The sequence below is a fragment of the Oxyura jamaicensis genome (assembly GCF_011077185.1).
Source record: "Oxyura jamaicensis isolate SHBP4307 breed ruddy duck chromosome 1 unlocalized genomic scaffold, BPBGC_Ojam_1.0 oxy1_random_OJ72710, whole genome shotgun sequence".
In the NCBI taxonomy this organism is placed as follows: Eukaryota; Metazoa; Chordata; class Aves; order Anseriformes; family Anatidae; genus Oxyura; species Oxyura jamaicensis.
Window position 1 is genome coordinate 43,016 of NW_023303055.1, and position 13,563 is coordinate 56,578.

The 13,563-nt window shown below is 54.0% G+C and overlaps 1 protein-coding gene across 1 annotated transcript in view; it reads right to left on the reverse strand.

Moving 5' to 3' along the window:
* Window positions 1-12,648, reverse strand: part of DCHS1 (dachsous cadherin-related 1) — a 45,725-nt gene extending 33,077 nt beyond the window's left edge. Inside the window, exons 1-2 of the mRNA XM_035311066.1 lie at window positions 12,320-12,648; window positions 6,194-8,002 (exon numbers count right to left, since the gene is read on the reverse strand). Coding sequence (XP_035166957.1) covers window positions 6,194-7,945 — 1,752 coding nt within the window. The 5' untranslated portion in view covers window positions 7,946-8,002; window positions 12,320-12,648. The remainder of the gene's footprint in view (window positions 1-6,193; window positions 8,003-12,319) is intronic.
* Between the last annotated feature and the right edge of the window lie 915 nt (window positions 12,649-13,563).

The window sequence follows — 13,563 nt, forward strand, 5'->3', positions numbered from 1 at the left end:
AGAAGAGAAAGCTCGGGAATCTCATCAGTGTCTGTAAATATCTGAAGGGAGGGTGCAAAGATGTTGGAGCCAGGCTCTTTTCTGTGGTGCCTGGTGCCAGGGCAAGAGACAGTGGACACAAGCTGGAGCACAGGAGGTTCTGTCTGAACATCAGAAACCATTCTTTACTGGGCAGGTGACTGAGCACTGTCACAGGTTGTCCATAGCCATTGTGGTGTCAGGATTTTGGGCAGCCAGCTCTGAGTAGCCCTGCTTGAGCAGGGAGATTGGATTAGATGATTACAAGAGGTCCCTTCCAACCTCAGCCTTTGTCATTCTGTGATATGCAGCCAAAGGCCCTTCTGAACATCCCAGAACTCCAGTCAGCTTTAGTCCTTCTGAAAGAGCGGCTCTGCTCCATCAGCCCTGCACACAGCCCTGGAACCACTGTGCAGCAGCATCTGTTACCTGACTCTTCTTTCCTGTTTGGTTCATGCTTGTGTACCCTGCAACCACTTGTCAAGAGCAGCTGGGCAAAAGGGTACCCATGAGACTAATGCAGTCAAAGTAGCAGCAGTGGATGGAAAAGAGCAGTAAGATGTTGCAGGGTTAGGGAGAAAGAAACCACTGCACAGATCTCAGGGAGCTATGACTGCTTTGAGAAAAGGACAGAAGATGCTGGGAAGGTGTGCCTCTCCACACCGCATGGAGAATTGGCAAGACTAACATGGCCATTGAAGCTTTGAGGTCTTGTTATTTCACCATCCTCCTACTACCCTGGCAAGACAAGATGCAAGGAAGTGGAACCAAGGCACCACAAAGCTCTTAGGTTCTTCCAGAGCAGAGGATGGATGGAGAAGCAAAGCCGCACACTGGAGTCTTCAGCTGCATCACCTGGAGTCAAGGCTTCTCCCTCCCACAGATCCATCTAGAGGGCAACACCAGAGCCCCTTGAACACAGCCATCTTTGTCCTCCCAGCCTTACTAGTGACCCCTCTACTTCCCTATGCAGTCCACAGTGCATGAAAAGAATGGAGTGCTTCTCAGCAGCCATTCTCTGGCTATCCTCCTCATCTCCAGCAAGCACAGTCAGCAGGCAGGGAGCTCATCTGGAGCCCTGCCCCGGCTGGATCTCTGCTACGCACATGTTACACTGTGGCTTTGGCAAACATCTGGCTTTGGGCTCCCGCCCCTCAGAGTGACGGCTCTTGGTGGGAGAGGAGGGGAGGCTGGCGCCAGTGTGGTCAACGATCCCACGCACGGCTCCCTTTGCCTGAGTGTGTGCCAGGCGTCCTGCCCTCCCCAGCCCTGGCACAGCTGCTGACCAGCTAAAAGCAGCCAGGGAGTGGCCACGGCTGCTATTTCAGGAGCTGTCTCTGGCTCCCGGGCTGCGTCTCGGCCTCCAGCATACTCAGGCCTCAGGGGAGTGTGTGGGGTCAGGGTTCGGCCCTAGTGATTGTCCAGCACGCGTGGCTGAGGCAAGGGTCAGACCCTGATGCTGTGGGGTGTGCCATGTCCAGGGAGACCCCTCTGCACAGCTGCAGTCACTGCATGCCTGCACCACTGGCTCCTGCAGCCCAGCAGCTACAGGACATGGTGAGAGCCATGGTGAGGCTGGCAGCTCCACAGCCACAGCCAAGGCATGGGCAGATGCAGAGCTGCTGTATCCATACACAGCTAGGTATGGAGCACAGGGGCAGATTTTGACATCCAAAAACTGAATGTGATGGGGCAAACCCTAGGTTCTGAGGAAGAAGGGAAGGAGTTTAATCAAAGACACTGGCAGGGTGATAAGATTGTGGTGGAGGGTGAGACTGGGCTGACTACAGGAACCTGAGGGTGAGTACAAACTTTCTGGGAGTCCCAGTACCTCCAGGAGCAGGGGCAAAGTGAAGAGCCGAAAGAGTAGGGGAAAGGCTCACACACAAGCACCCAGATGTCTGCTCTGTTAGAGCAGCAAGGAGTTACAGGGCACTGGGAACCTCAGCAGAGCAGAGGAGTTTGGGCGCTGAGCAGGGAGGGCACAAGTCACAACCCTGCAAAGGAAGAGTATTCAAGGGGGCTCGAGTGGGGCAGCAGCAGTACAGGGTAGGAAGTGACCTGATGGAGGGCACTGATGCCAAGGACTCCAGAGAAGGGTGCTGAGCTGATCTTTGGCTGCACAAAGCTCAGGTAGCAAGAGTTTACAGAGTGGGTCTGCACAGCAGGATGGGGCATGACAATGCAAGACATGCAGGTGATACTGGAGCTTGGGGCAGCAGACTAGGGAGCAGGACAAGCAGGGGAACACCAGGCAGGAATGGGGAGCAGGAAGAGGCCGGGGTGCCTGCCCCATGGCCATGCCTATGAGGGAGAGCACTGTCAGTGGGATCTGCCCTGGGGGCAAAACAGCAAGGGTCCCTGGGGGGGCAGATGACAGCAACTGGCAGCAGCCAAAGGGGTGTGGAAGAACAGGAGGGAGCAGAGACTGAGGGAAGGGGAGGGGGAGTATGCTGGCAGGCTGGGGCTCCAGGAGGGGAGGAGCAGTGCTGGGCACTTTGGGGGAGCAGTGTGCACAGGTGTGGGGCTGTGGGCAGCATGGAGGAGGGAGGTTGTGAGCAAGGACTATAGGAGGAAGGGGAGGTCTAGGGGGCCTGGGGCCAAAGCAGAGGTGACGGAAGAGGGGCAGCTGTGAGGGGGCTGGAGATCAGCACAGAGGAAGGAGGGAGCTGTGGAGGGGGCTGGGGGAGGAGCAGAGTATGGGGGGAGAGGAGCGCAAGGGGCTGGGGCCTCTCGGCTGCAGTGGAAAAGCTGCTGCAGCTCCAGGGGAAATGCTACTTGAATTAATCATGGCGCTGGCTGCTGTGCCAAGCCCAGGAGGAGGCTGCTGGCAGCGCAAGGAAATAACTTTCACAGGAATTTGGAACAAATGCAGCTCTTCTGGCGGTAACAACAGCACTCACCTCCCCCACAACCTCCCCATGTACCAGTATCTCCCCCATGTCCCCAGTCCCTCTATACCCCCAGACTCACTCTCCCAGCCCGCTCTCCCAGAAGCATGATGTACTCCCTTTCCTCATGCTTATCCCTAAGGAGCTCACAATCATCTCCCAATCTTGTCTCGGGAAACTTGTCTTCTTGTTTCAGAGTAGGAGGAGGCCTGTTCTATGTTGTGCAAAGGTCTGAAAATAGGTTAATGCTAAATCCCTTGTCCCAAGAAAATGAATGAAGGTAATGATGTCCTTCTGCCACTCTCTCTGGCAGCAAAGTCAGTGAGTGTTAGCCCTCCTGCTGCTCCAGTCCCAATGTGTGGCTACTCTTTGTGTCCTCTCACAGCTGTCCCCTTCAGTACCATAACCGATGCATCAGGATTATTCCTCAGAACTCTCTTTTTGTAATACAGTTCCTGCAGCCTGATATAGCTTAGAGCACTTCATGCATGTCATGGTGCAGCCCCAGAGGCTGTCCCAGTGCTGTGCATGTAGCATAGCCAGTCCCACGGAATCACAAATTGGTACTCAAACTTAAAAGCTTATCAGACCTGTCCTCAAAATTTTAAGATATGGATATACGTTGCATGTGTTGCTGGTCAGCTTCTGATTGGTGATGTTCTTCTTCCCCAACAATTGTGTGTATGGGTGCAATGGAAATATGTAAACCCTGGCTCCAAAATCATTAATATTGGATCTATGCAAGAATCAATAATCCACCATCTCATCTCATTCACATTTCAGTCAAATCAGCCACCACTCACAACATGGGGGTTACACAGCTCTCTCTGTGCTTTACAGTGGTTGCCAGAGGACAGACAATACTTGATTTAGCATGAAATGTTAGAAAGGCCCAGAAAGACAATATCTGACCATGCATGCAGCTTGCTGGTACTAAGTCAATCCAACAGAATATTTAAAGCAAATTTAAGCCAGTAGGGTGAATTTATACCAGAACTGTGTTTTGCATCATATAACCATAGCACTTGAATGTGGTCCGATGAGCCCTAAAGCATCTATACTATCAACTCATGGCCACAGAGAAACAGAGACAACCAATTATTGACTCTCCCTTGCCCTCTTGCCTGATGGTGCTGTGTCCACTGATTCCCTGGGCTCCTTCTCTACTGGCATTTCTCTCTCGTCTGAGACTTGAACTGTGAGTTTGCTGTTTCCTTTGGTTAGGGCTTATGCAGAGTCTGCTACCGTGAGACCTGGCCCATGATAAACACAAGTAATAAACAAAGATGTTATGAGATTTCTTTTTTCTCTGGAGCTCAGGCAAGCAACCTGTTCTGCTCAGCCCTGTTCGTACACCAAACACAAAGACTAATCTGGCAGAGCGGATGGGGTGTGTGGGCATGCAGGAGACCTGCAGCTAGTCTCTCCTGGTCACTCACATTGACTCACCACTTTCCCATAATTCTATCCTGCCCACAGAGAGCAGATACCAACATCTGAAAATAGACCTGGTCCTCCCCAGGTTTCTTGCTTAGAAATATGGTGGTCCAATGGAGAACCAAACCCTTTTTTTCGTGCTGGCCTTGGCAGCTGTGTCCTGCACATCATGCTGGCTGTGACTGCCCATGGTCTGGGCTCTTGTGAGTATTACATGTGTCTGGACCAAATCCAGACCTCGCCACAGACCCTTTCACCTCTTAAGGCAGGGCAAGACCTGATGCTTGGAGGTCACAGATAGATGGAGTCAAGCAGGGGGCACACAGGGGCTGACATGAACAACCCCATGGGACATGGTGCCGACTGCTGGCTACTGTTGACCCCAATGGCTCCTCAGAAGACTCTTCTGGGGGAGGGGTGGCTTGAACCAGCAGGACAGCCTCGAGACCCAGGCTCCCCACCCCAGATCTGCCCAGCTCCCCGACCAGTCCCACTCCAGCCACGGCCCGGTGCCTAGCCGGCAGCCTGGCCAGCCTCCTTTCCCATCCTCTCACGTTTCCCGGCTCAGAGGAAGCAGCAGCAGATGTGTGAGCTGTTTGCTTTGTGCTGGGGCCACGCGGGAGTTACCTGCGCTCAGCCCAGACGCGCTGTTTCCAAACGAAACATGAGGGCTGAGCCAAGACCATCGAAATCTGGCCAAACCCTCAGTTGCTGCTGGCCTCCGGGCCAGCGCCTCCCCCTGTGCTGTGCAAGCCGGGCTGTCCCCCACGCTGCCCTGGTCCTCACCGTGGCCAGGCCCTGCACACCCAAACAGCTTCTTCATGCCATCCCTGTGGCTCTGTGCCACCCCAGCTCCTCTGTGGATCCCGCTCTCCCTCCTGCCTCTCCCCATGCTCATGGCCAGGAGCCCAGCTGCCATCGCCAATTGCATTTCCAGAACACCTTCCTGCCCAGTAAGCAGCACTGAGCTGGACTGCACAGAGGAGAAGGGAAATCCCCCTAGGGCTGCTGCAGCCAAGATGTCCCTGTGCACAACTGGGGCCTCCACACTCACCAGAGCTGCTCCACCCCTGCCCTGGCCCTGAGCCCACTCCCACCCTTGGCTCCTGCCCCACCTCTGTCCCCAGCCCTGGCCCTAGCCCCACCCCTCCCACCTGGGGCAAGGCAGCGTGTTGTCCTGCACAGACCTTCAGAGTCATACAAATGGCATCACTGCCACGTACCCACAGAACCTGATACAGGTGCACGAACCCTTCAGGCCTCACCTGAGACCTCTTACTGCTCGAAGGCTGATGCAGCACGTGCGTCTCAGTTCAAATTCCAAAGATGCTGCTTCCAAGGTAATATAACAATACTAATCATGCATAATTAATGCTAATATTCACAACTAGCCTTTCAAACACTGATGAACTTCACCTAATCATCTCACAGGGGTAGAGAGAAGTTAGCAGCTTCCTACAGATTTGACCCTTGTTCCTGAGCACCATTTCTAGTATCCTGGCCTGCAAGGCTGCTCCACCCTTGTGCCAGCAACGCCTTGTACAGTGGGGCACAATGTTAGCTGATGCCAATGAAGTGCTTTGCACAAAGGAATTCCTTGAGATTTGCCCACAATATCAGCAATATCACTCAGTACTTGCATGCAGAAAAGGTGTAACACTGTTATGCCCCATTTCCCACTCACACTGAGTAGGGATTTCTCTGTTCTAGCATTCTTGCTGCCATCAGGACCCATCTAAGCCATGAAAACTGCACTAAACATCCTTCAGTGGCAGGTCTCCCATTCCAAACCTCTCACAGCTTTGGCTGTGCCCTCCTCAAAATCAACTCCTGACAGTTGTACCTACCTGTAAGAAGCAGGTCCCAACAGGGGTGTTCTCCTTCAGGGACACATTGTAGAAATTACTCCTGAACACTGGTTCATTGTCATTGACATCCTGCAGGGCCACATGCACCACAGCTGAGGAAGAGAGGGCAGGAGATCCCCTGTCTGTGGCCAGCACTGTCAGCTGAGGTTGAGGATCCTTCTCATAATCCAGTGGAGCAGCAGTAGTGATGATACCTGTAGCAGGGTCAATGGCAAACCAGCTGGAGTGGGTGTCATGGCCATGCATGATACTGTACCGCACCTCCCCATTGGGACCCTGGTCTTTGTCTCGAGCTGTCACTTGCAGGACAAAGCTGCCTGGGTACACAACCTCAGGAATGCTCTGTTTGTACTCCTGTTGGTCAAAGAGTGGAGGGTTGTCATTGATATCCACCACCTGCAGCACAAAGGTTGATTCTGCCCGGAGTGGAGGTGTTCCCGAATCAGTAGCTGTCACCCGCAAATCATAGGAGTCTCTTTCTTCACGATCCAGCAGCTGGTCCACACAGATAAGGTAGATGATGTTGTCCTTGGTAGTGAGGGCAAACTTACCATCCCCTCCCTCCAGTGTGACATTGACATTGGAGTATTCACCATAATCTGGGTCAGAAACAGAGATGCGGGCCACATACTGGCCGGGCTGGGCTCCCTCAGAGATCTGAGGGGAGCCATCTTCACTCAGAAAGATGATAGTCATGGTGGGCTGGTTGTCATTGTAGTCACGCACATGAATAGTGACAAAAGCTGTAGTGACCTCAGGATGGACAGCCTTATCCCGTGCCTGTACCACCAGCTCGTGCACCTTCTTGACTTCATAGTCCAGACCCTTGTTGAGCTTGATGACTCCAGTTCGGGAGTCAATGGTGAAGTACTGGTCAGGATCACTCTGTCGACGGTTGATCTCATAAACCACATCCCCATTTTCTCCTTCATCTGCATCAGAGGCAAAGACCTGAAGGATGCTGCTGCCAGGTTTCAAATTCTCTGATATAAGAGTATGATAGCGGCTTTGGTTGAAGGTAGGAGCATTGTCATTGATGTCCTGGATAGATACATCCAGCATCATCTGGGTGCTCCTGGGAGGGGAGCCACCATCATAGGCTTCCAAAAGCAAGGAGTATGATGATCGGTTCTCCCGATCTAAGACATTGCTGACCACCAGATCCAAATACAAGACCCCGTTGGGTCCTCGCCGTGTTTCCAGGCGGAAGGCCTGCCCCACATTGCCACCCTTAATCACATAGCCTTGGGTATTCAGCAGACCACTGTCAGCATCAAAGGCTGGGTCCAAGGGAAATCTGCTGCCAATGGGTGTGTGCTCTGGAATCTGGAAGGTGCTGTGTTGCTTGGGAAAGGCTGGAGCATGATCATTGATGTCATTAACTTGGATATTCACTTCTACTGTGATGCCCTCTGGAGTAACAGCAATGAAGCTGTAACGGTCCCGGGTCTCTCGGTCCAGGACACGGGCTGTTTTGATGATACCTGTGTTCTCATCTATTCCCAAGTCAGTGGCAACACCACTGCCCTCCTGTGCTGATATAAAATACATGTAGGCACTGGTACCAGGTGGCAGGCCAGCACTGATGTCCCCAATGATGGTGCCAGCTGGCTGCTCCTCATCTATTTGTAGATCCAGGGTACCCAGGACGGCAGAGCCCTTCCCTGCTCTCAGGCCCCCAAGGATTAGCAGCTCCAGCAGAAGCACGGCTGACCCCTTCATCTGCTCCATTACTAGGGACTTGCAGACCAGAAGGTTGCTCGATCTTCTTTGCAGTGTGCTTTAATCCTGCAAGGAATGCAGACCAGAGACTGGTTAAGAGGGAGCAGCAACAGAAGGACAAAAGAAAAACATGGGGAGGAAAAGCCTACCAGGTATCTCCTGCCTGATTGCTCTGTATCACTTATCCCTCATGAGATTAAAAAGTGTTAGAGCAGAGGGTGCCCAGAATGAAGGCCTAGGACAGCGCCTTAAGTTAGATAAGCAGAGCACACCTGACCTCTTGCTGAGGTTACTAGCTGGTACCCTATCACATAAGCTTTCTTCCCAACCACCAGCTCTCCCAGCAACACTGGAGCCAGCTGCCTTACAGCAGAGGGTTCCTGTGCCTTTAACAGCTGAATGCTTCCTGTGAGGCTGAGAAAGGCTGTGTGCAAGACCACAGAGATTTTTGGACAAGCAGCAGCCTAGCACCTCTCTATACTGAAAAATACAATCTTAAACTGGGAGAGAGCCCAACAAGTGACCCCGCTGAATCCCTGCTCCCCAGTAGCATGATTTTCAGGACAACAGGGATTTAGGCTCAAAAAAATGTGAAGTGCAAATCGAGTGTCCCTAGAAGGGAGCAGCAGAACTGGAGTGGGCTTACATCCAGTGAACAATAAATCAGAATGGCTCTATTGCAAAGGACATACCCACAGCTGGGAATGCCCAGGATAAAATCCTGTCCTCCTAGGGCAGACAGGGCCCATTGTTTGGCCTGGCACAGAGATCTGTGGATGCCCCAAGCTGGTACCATGGAGGGTGGTGGTGATACAGTAGGAACGCAGCAACTCCCTCTGAACTGCCAGCTGCTCTGGCTCCTTCCCCGTCCCACACCCTCCCCTGCTCACTCTCCTCCTTTGTCTCCTTCTCACTGCTCCTTGCTCATTCTGGCTCCTTCACTCCATTTCCCCCTGCTGTAGCTTCATTTCACTGCAGCAGTGGGGGAGGGACGAGGAGGGAGGAGCAGCTCCCTGCAGCAACACCACTACTGGACACGCTGGACACACTCCCCGTGCCCAAAGGCAGTCAGCCCCCAAGGGCTCTGCCCACCCTCCCTGTGAGTAGCCAAAGCAACTCAGCAGTCAAGGAACTTGTGAAGAACACCAGCCCCAGTGCTGCTTTTAGCCCCCGGTAAACGAGGCTTAGTGGTCTGCAGGGATGGCGGCAGCATGAGCTCACACTTGGACTCTCTTGAAAGCATTTGCTGCTGGTCCCATAACCACACTCAGGAGCTGCTCATGTCAGACATAGGACGGCAGGAACCTCCCTGTCTTGGGGGACGGAGGTGGCTGATACTGCCTTAGTTTAGGGACTAAGAATGGCAGCCCTTGGTCTACAGAACCCTACAGCAGTGTTAACCCTTTCCAGGGTATGTAGTATGGTTATTCCTTGGTCTTCTTTTCCACCCCAGGACATCAGTTTAGGTTGATTTTTCCTGTGGAAATCTTGGGTTAATGACAGAAATATTTTTTTTTAAAGTGTTTTCTTCATATAATGAAGTATCTGTTTACTTCAATGGGCTATATGAACTAGAAACCTATGTATACATCCAGTGCCTGACATCATCCATGGCAAGTAAAGCCATGCACTGTTCTTGCACCTAGCAAACATTAATCCTCATTATCTTTCACGAGCAGAAGTAAAAAGAAGTTACATATACTTGTGGGCTGCTAGCTGGTGACCTGCACCAATTCAGTGGTCCTGGACAGGTCCATCTCTTTGTATTGGAATTAATTCAATTTATACAGCTGAAAGGGTAACTAAATACATTCAGAACTGGAAGAATGGGGCTCAAGTTTGCTTCTGTGATAAAACTGCGTCATCCTAACTGTGACCCAGGTGCCCAGGTCATGGGAAGGTACAAGGCAGAGGGTTCAAAGCCTTGGCAAGTGAGTAGATGAAAACTTACGGAAAAGAAGGGTAGAAAAACTACTAGACAGACATACAGAGAGAGGTAATGAGGTGATCTCAGTGGCTGAGGACAGGATTAAGCAGAAAGGTCTTGGATAGTGCCCAGCACAGATCAGGGCACAGATATGGGGAAAAAAAAAAAAAAAAAAAAAAAAAGTTTGATTATTGATATGGCTCTTGGGAAGCAGAAGGGAGTGCAGGGAGGCTTTGTGGGCTGCTTGCATGGGAGCAGGGAAACTGGTAAAGTCAATCTGGGGAGTGCAAAGAGCAGTTGAGAGCACTGGGACAACCAAGGAACAGAGACTAGGGTTCTTGGGGTGAGGAACAAGCATTTTGGGATGATGAAAGTCTGTGTTAACTTCTCCCTTCCTATCCTCCCTGGATGCATATTCGGTAGGTTCAGAGCCTAGCTACCTCTTAGGCGAAAGTCAAAACTGCAGGTTGCCTGATTACACGAGTCCATGGTACTAACAGCCCTCTGTTCCTATGAAGTTTGCAGGCTTGGGTCGGCAAGGAAGACAGACGGCAGTGACCTCAGTGCATGCAGAGTCACCAAATCCAAACAGCTGCTTCTAATTAGCAGATAGCTCAGTGCTAGGGGCTGGCTCAACTGGTCCAGGCCCAGCCTGTGTAATGTGAGCCAGACTGCCCTGCTCCCTCTCTGTCCCTCCCACCATTGGGCACTGAGTTCCCTAGTAACAATTGGCAGCAGAAGCCTCTGAAGAAAACTGTTAGCATCACAATCTGTCCAGGGAGGAGGTTGGGGTCCAGAGCCAAGTAAGGAGGCTGACAGGAAGGGTGCTGCAGTATACAAAGGCATACCCAGGCCTAGGGCTGATATGCTAGGGCACCAGGAGAGCCAAGCCTAGGCTTACAAGATGTCTCATTTCAAAAAAAAAAAAAAAAAAAAAAAAAAAGATAAGGAATTACAGAAGGGCCAATGCACGCATCCCGGTCTGCCTACCAGTGGCATCGGATCTCATGTCAGCCATGAGGATGGGAAAGCAGACCTACACTGGCCCCAGCAAAGAAGCTAGAAATGCGCCCACTGTGCATGCCACAAACAGATGTCAGAGCGCTTGCTGTGCAAAAGCTCCATCAAAGCTGCAGATGCTGCTGATGCCATACCCAAAGCCTCACATGAGAGGCCATGACTCATATAATGATGTTTTTGAGACTCCAGTCCAGATCAGGAAGGATGCAGAAGCCTGTTTAATCTTTGCTGAGTACCACTCTGCTGTCCTGGAACATGTTCTTCTCTTCTACATTCACACAGGTCTCTCTGAAGACTTTCAGATTCTCTGCCTTCAGAGACAGACACAGTCCAGCCTCACCTGCAGTGCAGCCCAAGGCTAACAACTCACTTTCAACCTCTATTGTCTACCATGACCTACAGTTAAGATGCCTCCTGGCCATCCCATCTCCTCCCACCTGGCCCTCCTGAACCAGCATTTCAATCCCATTCTCTATTGCTCACTCCCTGCCCTGCCACACAGCTTTATTTCTCTCTAATATCAGACCTAAGTAATGATGAGTCTCATGAAGATGCAATCAAGCCCCACTTCATCCCGGGTGTATCCCATTTCTGTGCCATGCCAGGGCTCCCTTTAGCCTGTCCTGTCTCTGAAAACACTCCCCCACAAAGGAAGCATCTCTAATAAAAGTTCCTCACGCACTAGCCAGTTCCCACAGTCCAGGCCCACAAGCATCTGAGCGCTGGCTGGGCCCCTGCCATACTATATGCCCAGGGCAGAGGTGACCCATGTCCTTGGCTGCTTGCTGTCCAGTGGGTTCCCTGGTCACTGGCACTCCCAGGCTTCCAGGGTTTTCTCAGAGCTCCTGGGACATTTGACGCCGTGCTGTTGGGCCTCCTGGCCCCTCAGGGACTCCCAGCCGTCGGGCGCCCCCCCGCCTGCTGGTGCTCCCGGTCCCCGTGCACAGCCCTATTCCCTGGTGCTCCTGGCACGCCCTGCACCGTGCAGTCCGCGTGCCCGAGCTATGCCAGCCACGGCCCCGGCCCCGGCCCCGGCTCTACTCGGGCCCGCAGCCCCCTCCCGGTGCCTCCGCGGCTCCTTTGCCGTGACCGCTGAGCGCCCGCCTCGCGGCCGCTCTGCCTCTACGGCAGCACCCCCGGCGCCTCGACCGCGCCCGCACCGTCCCGCTCGTCCGCTCCCAGCGCCGGCCCCGCTGCCGTCGCGCCGCGGGCGAGGCCGGACCAGCCGCGGATCCGCGGTGCTGCGCCGCGGGCGCCCCCTCCCCCGGCCCCCGGCCCCCCCCCCCCCCCCGCCCCATTGTCTGCGCAGCGGAGGCAGAACAAAGCGCCCGGTCCCGGTCCGGCCCGGCCCGCCATGCGGCGATGCGGACGTGAGGAGCACCGGGCGAAGGCGGCGGGTCAACGGGCGCGGGTCGGTCCCCGGCGCTGGCACTTACGCCGTGCGTCCCGCGCTGGCGGTGCTCACATCCCGCAGGATACGGCCCCGGCGAGACGCCCCGCAGCCGCTCCGCTACCACGGTGCTGCGGTATCCCGGTGCTCCGGTGCCGCAGCCGCTCCGTTACTGCTGGCCGCTCCGGTACCTCCGGCGCTCCGGTGCCCTCCGGTGCCGCGGCCCCCGCGGAGCTCCGGTGTCCCGGCCTCCCGCTGCCGCGGCCGTCCCGCTGCCGCGGCCGCCCCGCGGAGAGCTCGGCGGCAGGCGGCGGGTCGGCGCTGCCTCGGCGCGGAGGCTCCTGCTGAAACCCGACCCAGCACCGCCCTCAGCCCCTCGCTCCCCCCGCCGCCCCCATCCCCGCCCCGCCACCGGAGCGCGCCAGCAGAGCGCGGTCCCGAAGCGGCCCCGTGCCCGGAGCTGTGGCAGTGGGACGGTGTAGCGGGACAGGGAGCACGAACAGGCCAAGGGAGCAGCGGCGGGGAGAGGGGCTGCACGGAGGGGGAGGAAGGGCTGCAGCCGGGATAAAGAGGGATGGGGAGGAAACAGTGGGCGCCGGGGGCCCGGGGAATGGGTAGGAAGGAGCAAAGGGCAGGGAGGTGGTGCAATGGTACGGGACAGAGGGCTGGGCAGAAGATGGAGAGAGTCGGTGGGTGGCATTGCAAGGATGTGGGGACAGGATCACAGATGCACAGCCTGTTCTCTGGTCTTTACCACAGCTACTTTCTCAAGTGCAGGGCCCAGGGTATGAGATTCTGTAACCTGCTAACACCTTGTCTCACATCAGGGCATGTAATGTCGTGGGTGGACAGTACTTATCTGTAGTGCCTGCCATGCAAGTGATTGGGGCCCCACCAGTCTATACTAAGAAAGAAAACAGGACAAGATTGGGTTACTGTCAAGGCTGCTCCACTAGCAGATGGCTCCCTGTTTTAGCCAAGCATTGATTTGGGAGCTAATATTGTTCAGTATCTTCATATTTATGACAACACAAAGTACAAATTTTCAGGTGGTACTTAGGAGGGGCATCCGATATGTTGCACAGCAGAACTTCAATCCAGAGAGAAGTTTTAAGAACTGAGTTAGCAGAAACCTTATTAAATTCAGTAAAAGTACAAAGCTCTGCACCTGAAGCAGAACAACCCCATAACTGGTACAGGCCGGGAACCAACTGGCTGAGTTACAATCCTACTGAAATCTACATGGAATTGGGGTGGACACTGAATGAAGTCAATAGTATGCTTTCATTG